The 10,808-nt window shown below is 41.7% G+C and overlaps 1 protein-coding gene across 3 annotated transcripts; it reads right to left on the bottom strand.

The window, feature by feature from the left end:
* Positions 1-1,841: 1,841 nt before the first annotated feature.
* On the bottom strand, positions 1,842-10,755 carry LOC146988163 (uncharacterized). 3 transcript variants are annotated; one of them, XM_085773218.1, is made up of 12 exons: positions 10,708-10,755; positions 9,914-9,991; positions 9,581-9,623; positions 9,257-9,417; positions 9,044-9,125; positions 6,881-7,064; positions 6,600-6,673; positions 6,436-6,512; positions 6,255-6,355; positions 6,076-6,164; positions 5,865-6,002; positions 1,842-2,267 (listed from the first exon to the last, which is right to left on the bottom strand). In XM_085773218.1, the coding sequence occupies exons 2-12, from the start codon at positions 9,977-9,979 to the stop codon at positions 2,086-2,088; spliced, it is 1,197 nt and encodes a 398-aa protein (XP_085629344.1). In that variant the 5' UTR covers positions 9,980-9,991; positions 10,708-10,755; the 3' UTR covers positions 1,842-2,085. The 3 variants fall into 3 exon arrangements, with proteins under 3 accessions (XP_085629344.1, XP_085629345.1, XP_085629343.1); XM_085773219.1 differs by lacking the exon at positions 10,708-10,755 and adding an exon at positions 10,597-10,615; XM_085773217.1 differs by lacking the exon at positions 10,708-10,755 and adding an exon at positions 10,184-10,305.
* Positions 10,756-10,808: the final 53 nt, after the last annotated feature.

Raw genomic sequence — 10,808 nt, 5'->3', positions numbered from 1 at the left:
GAAGCTCCCACCTGCACGTAACGTAAGGACTGATTTCAAAATAAAGGTGCTACATCAGACTGTTCTGAGTGACACACTCCGAGGAGGGTTTCTGTAACAACAGGTAGTTTCCTTTAAATATAAATCTGAATTCACTTGGAATACGGTGAAAATAAGACTGTATTTTTTGTGGAGCATATCCATGGATGTATGTTAATCAATGTAAAAGAAAGCGCCTTTACTCATTGTGTTATAGTACTTTTTTTTGAATGCGCTTCCTGTGTCGTGTGTAGCTTGCCCCGGGAAAGTTTGTTGATGCTTGTGTTCGAGACTCTTTTATATACAGTCTATGGTTCGAGCCATCAGTCTGGAAAATGAGTGGAGTTTGAATAAAAGTCCTTGACAATGTATCTCATGGATCTAAGATGCAATAAATCCGTGATGAAGTGGAGGCTTGACTGCAGCGGTTAAACGATACATGTCTTGCAGGTGGGAGATTCTCGCGGGATTTTGAAATCTCGTTAAGTCAGAAAAAATGACCACGAAAAACAGAAAAAATCCACTACTTCCTGAACTTAAGGCACCTCCTTTATTTCCTGTTTTACATTATTGGACAAACTGATTAATCCAGGTGTCTGGCCATTGTGACTACTCAGACACACCTGGATTAATCAGTTTGTCCAATAATGTAAGACAGGAAATAAAGGAGCAGCCTTGGGTGTCTGGATGCTGAAATATTTAACTGCTTGACACCAAGTCAGTCCCAGTGTGAGTCATGTTAGACAAAACAGCACTCGACTGCCTTAACTGAGCTCTGGGTGTACAAAGAATTCACAGTGGAGGCTGAGGGGGGGGTTGGCCTCCATAATGTAAATGGTGTTTGGTTCCTCTTTGCACTCACTTCAGCCGCATTACCAGGAATCAAACCACATCACTTCTCAGATTCCTTCTGGATTTAAGAGTGCATTATGTCAGGAGGAAAAACCCATTAAATATCCATTACTCTCCTACACTGAGGACTGAATGTAAAACCTACTGTGAATCTTTACACGTGATGTATGACTGAATATCAAGTGGTCAGAATGTGAAATCATCAACGTGTGATATCATTAGTTTGGAGTTAAAGTAGTTATTTAATTAGCTGATAAATAAGAAAACACCAGACCTTTATTTTCCAAATCAAAAGCCCCGTGATGAGTGGTGTCATTCCCACTCTAGTCATGGGCAAAGATGAAAGTCTAACCACATCAAATCCTTACCTAACCCCAACAATCTGTAATCATAACAATTCTAAGCAGAACTATTTTCAGTCGTGCCCTGCCTTAAACCAAACCTCATGGTTTAGCTGGCCTACCAGAGCTGGGGGTGGTGTTTCTGTCCTCAACTCTGCTACAACCTATAATTTATCATCAGCGATGTGCAACATGGCTGTAGAGGGCATTTGCTCACCCAAAACTCCATCCACCGTCCTGAAAGGAGCAGTTTTCTGAATGAGAAACGCTCACAGAAAAATGTTGGTTCTTCAAACAGCTGCCTCTCTCCTCGGTCTGATCTCCAGCATCCTATCAATCTGCACATGTGGACATAGTTACTGGAAATTATTTCAGGAGAACTTGCAGCTACTGGGTTGTTTGTGCACTCACAGACCTCAGCCTCATAGCTACCTAGACTGAACACTGCTTTGATGAATACTGGTTTAAACTTAGCTGAACACTGTGGTTGGGTATCAGAGGTCCAATGTGTGATTTTAATTTTAAAAATACTGTTTAACATCGTGTGGTCTTTCCAACAGTCTCCAACACTTCTGTTACTCTCATTGTATTTGAGAATTCCCGTCATTAAAAGTAAATTACTCCACTGGTATCTGTGATTTGTCATCATGTCCAAGTGGATCTGGTAAGCAAAAGCAACAACGCTAATTAGTTGTTATCATATGTATCAGCCACTGCTGCCACGCCAAGTCTGCTATTGCCTTTCTTTGTTTGCTTTCCTCTTCCCTCAGGACAAGAGAGGAAATCTGCCATATGGCTGCTTGTCTCAGCCTGGACATTTCTATTTCTAAACTCAGCTCTCTTTATGTCTCCCCAAGTTAGATAAGAGAACAGGTCAGAGGTCATTAAGACTGAGGTCAGATCCTAAATCTGGGTTCACGTCGTCGAGGAAATCATCATCGTCGTCGCCGTTGTCTTCATCGTCGTCATCGCCAACCTCAAAATCAGATGCTGGACCGGCGAAGTTGCTCCGCCTGGACTGAACACTCAGACGCACGCGTGGCTTCTGCTGCAGAGCTGGCAGAGACGGAGAGCACAGGAAGAGCAGTTAGCTTGTGTGTGACTGACTGAGTGCCTCTTTGTTCTATTACAATTGGGGATTAGTTTGGAAGACATTCAAATGTTTTCCTACAGCAACTGTGTACCAGCAGGAGTGTGTGTGTGTGTGTGTTAAATTAGCCCAAAATCACTCTGGGAAACATTTAGAGCAGAGATGGTAATCTCTTATGGGAACGTCAGCCTTCTCTTACAGTAAGTCTCGGGTTGAGAAGAGGAAATGAGAGCTTTACTGCTTCATCTGCAGGCCAACCGATACAAACGTGTTCACAACGGTGCTGTACATCTCCCAGTTTTTACATGTATCATCTCCTCTTGCGCTACTAGAACATACTCTATTGTTTATGAAATCCCATGTTATGACATTTAATGACTTGATTTACTGTAAAATAATGCAAATAATGTATAAAGCAAAGTTAAAGTTACTCCCTGTCTGTGTACAAAGGTTTTTCTCAACAGAGAGTCCAAATATGATTTGTGAGATGTTTGTAATTTGTTGTACAGTAGAAAAGAGACAGAGAATATCTGTTGTTGGAGTTAAACTATGGAATGACACCAACATGGATTTACCAATGTGTAGCTCATTTTTGGTTTTCAAAATGGTATGCAGGTCAATTTTTGAAGGTTACAAATGTTAATGTTTTTGTAAAAAATACATATATATATATTTTTTTCCCCTTTTCTTTTTGTCTGTTATCTAATCATTTATTTTGTACTCAATATATTATATAATATATATATAATATATTCAATTACTGTTAACTTTGTTGGTTATGGTCTTTTTCTGGTTTAGTTTCTCTTTTATGTTTGTTTGTTTGTTTGTTTGTTTGTTTGTTTGCTATATTGTAAGAATGCTGGGTAACTTAATATGCTACTGTATGTAGGACAGGCATCAATATAAGCATTACGCTTCTGCCTGCCTTTTCAGTCACTACTTTGTTGATAATGTTTGTAGTGTTGATAGTTGTTGTATTATGTGATGACTGAATAATGAATTTCATTATCACTGCATTTTAAGGTACAGTCCAGTGTTTTGGAAATTATGTTTATTTGCTTTCATCCCAACAGAGAAGATCACACTGCATGTGTGTGTGTGTGTGTGTGTGTGTGTGTGTGTGTGTGTGCAAGTTAAATTTTCAGGCCGCATCTTTGTGAGAATCATCTTGTTGCACAAACTGGCAACCGCCTGGATCTATTCAAAGGAAGCCCTTGCCTCTAAAAGTCAATAATCAACTCATAATCATGTGTGCTCTGATTGATCTCATCTGTTGACTTGGGTCAGTTTTATTGGGTGACCATGGAGTTACAAAGGAACCAGCAGAGACGCCAGAAGAGACATTCCAGTTGTATCATCTAAGCGAATAAATGTATTCATCAAATGTCAAACTATTAGTCTAACCAATTGTATGCAAATGATTAAGAGTGCTCTCCACAGTGAGTCAGATCTGCTGAGATGAATCAGAGGAAAGGTTAAGTGTGACGTGTGGGGGAGGGACAGGAGGAGGAACTACATGTCCCATCTTGCTGAAGCCATCATCAGTCAGTACGTTTACATGACACTTGAAAAAACCGAATTATTGCCTTAATCCGACTATAACTGGATGACTGAAGAGCATGTAAACACCTTAGTCCGACTGAAATCGGAGTTGAGAACTCCGATTAAGACACCCAGATAATGCGATTGGAATTCGATTTTCTCCGTCATGTATACGCCTTAGTCGGAGTATAACTGGACAATGCATGTGCGCCTGCTCCACAACAGTAGAGACGGCACCAAGTGGAGCAGAGAAGCCGCCCAAAACCAGCAAAGTAAAGAAAAAAACCCAACATCAGTGCCGAGTCAATGCATTTCACACAGCGCGACCAGCAAGAGTGTTTTTTTTTAAAAGAAAGAGAGAAAGAGAGAGAGAGAGAGAGAGAGAGGGGAAAAAGGAAGCCCGTATCCTATTCTCCGCTCGCATCCAGCCCAGACTGACGCGTCTGGTCGGGAACTGCAGTTGAGAATTTATTATTAAGCTACTAAGTTGTTTATATTCAGTTTTTTAGGAGGTGACAGAAAAGTCAACAGGACAGGGGGCGTATTAACCCGCTGAAACAACGTGTGACGCCGCATGAGGGGGCGGACCCCGTCAGTTATTCGTTTTTTTCAGTTGCATGTATATTGAGACAAGGACAGAAGACCGACTTGACGCCAAAATCGAATTTTGAGCATAGCTGGATTAAGCTCTGCATGTAAACGTACTGAGTGTGCCGACCAGGGGGGTGTACTGTGAAGGCAGTTTAGTGTGTTAGCGAGGTATGTTGAGTCAGGCTCTCCTGTACTACAAAGGTGGCTCTCTTTTAACCTGGCTAGATTACCACGGTAACTTGGTCCCCACCAGGTTATGTTCAGGGTTTCATCCTAAAATCGTCTATAAAAGCGCAGCTGTTTCACTATTTAACTCATTTACAGCTTGCGTCACCTTTACTTTGAAAGTCCAGTGGAGCTGGATCAGAACCGAGCGTTTGACCAGAGGGAGAGATCGCGCTGATCCGCTGCTGTTGACTTTCTCTCTGAGCGTCTCCATCTACAGATGTTCAGCTGAGGGAATATGCTCCTCATTTGTTGAGCTGAGCGTCAGGAGCTCATCATTAAGCTATAGCCTATATTAACTTTTCTATACAGTCACCACTGAAAGAAGTTGTGCGCTGCCAGCAGGACAGATTATCAGATGGATAATTGGTAAAGTTAATCATTTCACTTAATGTGGCCACGAATAAATTAATTTTGCCCGTTATGTGTTGCCCAAACACAAATCTTGAATAAGTCTCCACTGTTTTCACATTTAAAAAGGTCTTTTTTGTCTTTGTATAGAGACAATATGAGATTTGCTTGTAGCTACAGCACCTAAAAAACCCACTGTTTCCATACACACATCCAGCCTCGCTGTCAATAATAAATCAATAAATAAAACACACACTCGCATTCTATAGCCTAATTGCAATCAGTGAAATATATGAAAACAATATTAAACACAATTTAAAATGACAGTTGTTATTGCTCTAGTTTAGTTTAAATGGATAAAGCTTCATATGTTAAAGTAGCGCAATGAAGAGCTGTCAGGAATTAAAAGCTGCCTCCTCTCTTGTGTTGCTACAGGCTGTGATCAGTTTGTATCGCTCGTACTCTCCATTAAAACACTGAAATCAGCCTGTTGTCGCTCCATTTTGTGCGGTAGTAGAATCATATGACGCCAAACGCCTCCTTTGATGTGAACGCGCACAGAGCATGAAGCTGAGAGCCGGACAAACCAAGTTGATAACCAGCTTCGTAGTACCGTGTTAACTCGGACCGGGACTTGAGGTTTTGTTGAGCTGCATCATGAACACAAAGCCTGGCCATGTTGAGCCTCGTTCACAGTACAGGCCTCTAGTGCCTAACGTAACATGGAAAGCACAAGTGAATCTGTTGCTGTGCATGTAGGTGGACAGAAGGCCTGTGAAAATGATATAATAGAAGCATTTGGTGTATGTGTGACTCAGCATGCTGTGTTTAGCAGCTCCTTCATTCATCCTTACCAGGCTCTTCCAGCCAGGACAGATCATCTGAGCTGACCTCGGCCAGGCTGGGTGTTGGACTCAAGTCCTCTGAGTCCGAGTCTGGCTCTTCGACCTGGACTCTCCTACTCTGGCCATGTGGGAGTGCAAGTGATGGTCCTGAATTTGACAGAAAAACATGGTTGGAACGGTTTTATTACAGTGTGTGTGTGCGTGTGCGTGTGTGACGTACCTGGTGTGTGTGCTGACAGTGAAGGTGTTGGTGCAGGTTCTCGAAGAACAAGCCTCCGAACCTCCTCTTTCAGTTCTGACACGACTGTTCTGTTGCGAGAGAGTAAGTACAACCTAAGTGATACACAGAAAGATGAAACACAACCCCAGACTCACAAACACAGGTGCAGACACATTTACCTGATCTGGCGGACCTCTGTCTCTGTGTGCGAAAACCGAGAGAAAGTCTTTGCCAGGTCAGTGCTGTGAGTTCTGTAGCTGTCTGTTAGCTCCTCCAGTGCCTGAACAAAGAAACAAAGAAAAGCTTGAAGGCACAAACACACAAGCAAACACAACCTGTATGATACAATGTGTGTGTTACCTTGCAGCTGCGTTCATAGTGTCTCCTTGTCTCTCTGGCCTCTGTTTGCTGGAGGAACATGTCCTCCTCCTGCCTCACTGTCAAAACCAGAAGAAAGAGAGTTGATGTTGGGGACAAGACTGAGCCTGCCTTTGCTTTGTAGCACGTGGGTCAACATGACTCACTTAGCCGTGTTTTCAGTTGGTCCACCTCTCTCCACAGGTGCTCCACTTCCTCTCTGCGAAGCTTTGAGCTGAAACTAGGGGGGGAGGAGAGAAATGAGTGGTGACAAACCTGGTGTTTCATTTCCTCTCTTGGTCTTTTCCAAAAATGAAAATGTCACCCAGCAGCCCTTTGTAGTAGCAAAGTCTTTCTGAATTCCACATGAGGTGTAAATATTTTCATTACAATCATGAGCTGGACCAATCATCAGTTTACTTTGCCCACAGCGCCGCGCCTAATGCACCTCTCATCCAGGTTGCCTAGTGATGTAGCTTTGGTGATGTGTCCCCGAAGACTGCTGAGCTCGCGCGTCACCTCCCTCCTCCACTGCTCCATCCTTCTCTCTGCTCCTGGACTTTGGCCCCTCCTCGATTCATTTATCTCCGTTTCACTCTGCCTCAGTGCCTCATGCAGCCTGTGGACCTCCTCTGGAAAAGAAGAGAGATTTCCTGTTTGTTTATTGTGCTTAAAATAGATTTTAAAGTTCTGCTACTGGTTTACAAATCACTGAATGGTTTAGGTCCAGAATACATGAATGACATGTTAGTAGAGTATAAACCCAGTCGAGCTCTGAGATCTACTGACTCAGGTCAAATAGTGGAGCACAGAGTTCAAACCAGACATGGTGAAGCAGCATTTAGCTGTTATGCTGCACACAACTGGAACAAACTACCAGCAGAACTGAAATCAGCCCCAACTGTAAGCACTTTTAAATCCAGGTTAAAAACATTTCTCTTTTCACGTGCTTATAACTGAGAACTTAAAACTTTATCTATTTTCTTTTATTTGCTCTTGCTTTTAAGGGCTCTTGATCTTGTTTTTATTCTGTCTTATGCTTCTTTTTTTAATGTTTTGTCTTTATGTAAAGCACATTGAGTTGCCTTGGTATGAAATGCGCTATATAAATAAAGATGCCTTGCCTTGCCTTGCCTTAAACAAATCTTTACAGTTAGTTTTTAAAAATGCTCTAAAACTTGGTTGATTTATGGCATTTTAAATGTGTGAAACAGAGTTCAGACAGAGGGTCCCTGCATTGAAAAGCAGATTAGCAAAAATGTGTTTTACATTTTCTGGGATCAAACAGAGAATTTTAATCATTTTTTGTGCAGCCACTGACAAAACTGTCAGCGAGGGACAAGCAAGCAGAGGAGCATAGTGGTGAAGCGACAGCAGCAGGTACAAAATGCATACATGGGGTGTTCAGGTGTTCATGCCTCTACAGCAGCCGACTGCCAGTTCAGGGTATATACAGGAATTTTGAAGTTAATTCTAACACCTTTTTAAGACTTTTTCAAGACCTTCTCAATATTTTTCAAAACCTCACCGCCACTTCAAGCTGTAACCATTTACATCAGTGACACTTTTAACTGAACAGTTTTAGTTTGTGATAAAGACTATAGACCACTATGATACAACAGAATTCAAAATAGGCTGGGATAATAAATCAAAGGCCAAGTTTTTCTTTTTCTTTTTTATGTACCGGTTCATCTTAGTTTTTTTAATAAAATGAATAAATTCACACACTTTCACAATGTTTTTTAGGACTCAAACTCTTGGACAGGTAATTCAGAAAAAATACCTTCAAAATTTAAGACTTTACAAAGTTGTGAAAGGACTTTTTAATACTTTTTAAGGGTCTTAATTTTCCCAAAATTGATTTATCACCTTTTAATACTTTTCAAGACTCCGCGGATACCCTGCAGTTCAACTGTCTTCACTTACATTGGATTCTATGCAATGCTTTTCTTAAAATCACAGTATGATAAATCAGTCAGAATTACTTTTTATTTTGAGAACTGGATCAATTGAGGATTAAGACATCTGACCCAAAAATACATATAATATTCATGTATGGAGCACAGGTGGACATGGATGACATTTGCCAGGTCAGAGATTCAAACTGAAAGAGCTGCAAATGATTGTTTGTTGAGTGAAACTGGATTTGACTTCTAAATGTCACTGTTTAGTCAGACTGAACTGCTGCATCTGACACTGTCTGGCAGTTTAAAAAGATGTGCTAATGATTTATTTATGCTGAAACAATTCATGTACCAACCTGCCTACCAACCAACAGCGTCTGGCACCTGTGTGGGGTTTTTTTTTGTTTTTGTTTTTTTTGTAGAACGTGATCTGTCAACACAGTTTGGGTGTGACGACATTACAAAGAGTTGATATAAATTAGAACTTGTCTCTTCTAGTAGACAAAAGCACAATGATGTTGCTGTGTTTGTTTAGTTTAGTTTAGGGTGTTTATTTCGGTCTTATAAAAACAAATACAATAGACAAATATAAATGTATAAATACAAAACAAACAAAACAAGCAAATCAGAACAAAAAACAACACAACAAGCTTGTTTGTATTAGGAATATGTGACCCAGTGTAGAGAGAAGCAGGCATGGTATTTACCTTGTAGTGTCTGGATGTGACGTTGTTGTGAGTGTCTCTCCCTTTCCGTGTCATGGAGTTTCTGAGTGAGGGACTCAATCGCCTTGCAAAGACATTACAGGGGGAAATTTGGAATCCTGTTACAACACTGTAATACATGACGCCAATTCAGCAACTTGGTTTTTCAAACAGAAACATTTGCACACCTGCTTGATAAAACAAATAATCACACACCTGGCTTTGTATCTGGAGCTGTGATTGGACAGCAGCTAGGTCCTCCCACTGCAGACCAGGGCTGAGAGACAGGGAAGGCCGTCGTAGAGGGGTGGCTCGAGGGGGAAGAGCGGGAGGGTCCAGATCTGACTCATGAAGCTGCTCCCTCACGGGATACAAATCTACAGAGGAGGAGGAATGTGTGGGAGGTTGTCCACAAAAGACTCAAATCAGATGGATTCGGTTAAAACTACTAAACTCTTTGGTAAAGTCTGAAAGAGAGAATGTCTAATACACACACAGATAGGTTTAGTTATATTAATTAGTCTGAAACTGATCACCCACCGTCTCTTCCTTTGGAGAATTTCCCTGGTGAGGTCAGTCTCTCCTAGGGAGAAAAACATTTTTCACATTAGGGTTTTCCCACTCTCCACTATTGATACGCCTCAGTGTCTGAGTTACCGAGTTACCATGTGAAATGATTAGTGGAGCATTACTGCCATCTGTTGACAGCTACAATAACAACAGTTTAAAAGTGGTAACACTGCAGTGAAGACTTTTCTGTGTTATATTCCAAAATGCCTCGTTGTACAGTTGGAGCACAGACTCTTAAAATACATTATTTGTTGCTTCCTACAATACCAACACATTAGGACAATGATGTTTCAAGATACTCACCCTCATCTTTGCAACGCTGCCATCTGCTACAGACAGGATAGAGCTCAGCTGGTTGTCCCAGTTCATGACTAAGTTGATCTAGAAAAAAAATGTTATCAAGGCAAGTTATCAAAAGCGTCATTCATCAGCAGCAGTGACTTCATTCTGACGGTGAAGACGCGGTTGTGTGGCCGATCAGTGATGTTACGTCAAAAAGCAGTAGCTTAACTAGTCTAAGTGTACTAAGTGTATGGTGGTTGGTTAGGTAACAACCAAGACGAGAGCTCTCGCACTTTCCGGGAGATTAAATTACAGCCAGGCCTGAGGTGTTTGCACGTTTCGATTGCTTATCGGCTATCAGCTGCTACTCGGCAAAGTGTAGCGGTGTGCAGGCTGTCTGACAATGTAATGGTATGCCTAAAAAAGCCTCAACCCCCGTGGGGGCAATATACTGTATCTGCGCAGTTTCCAGGAGCAGCTACAGATTTAAACTGGAAGTGATGGAGGGCAGGAGTCCACCCCCACCGAGTGTTAAAGACACAGCAAGACACAAAACACGTCAAGGTCGCACACAAGTTGGAAGAAGCAAACGTTAGATAGCCTCTGTTGGCGTAACCCCAGCTAATTCTCTTTAGCAGCAGTTTTATGACGACTTTTCTCTCAGAGTGGATGTTACTGTCTTGGTGGGTAGGGAAAATATTCACCGTCTCCCAAACACTGAATCCAGTCTATCTGTGCCAACGACAGCGCTTAAAATATGTTACACTTTGCAACAAACATGTAAGGTGTGCTAACAGGCTAACAAGCTAACTTACTCAGAAAACCGTTCCACTCTACTTTTAAATCCAGGAGCCCATAACGGCGACGTGATTGCGTATGACGTATCGGCGGGAGTCTTCTGGGTATTGTAGTAGGC

The sequence above is a fragment of the Trachurus japonicus genome, chromosome 4 (genome assembly GCF_045865225.1).
Source record: "Trachurus japonicus isolate A0001 chromosome 4, Traja_1.0".
NCBI classification, from domain to species: domain Eukaryota; kingdom Metazoa; phylum Chordata; class Actinopteri; order Carangiformes; family Carangidae; genus Trachurus; species Trachurus japonicus.
Note: the sequence above shows the minus strand (reverse complement) of the source record. Positions and strands in the feature narration are given on the sequence as shown.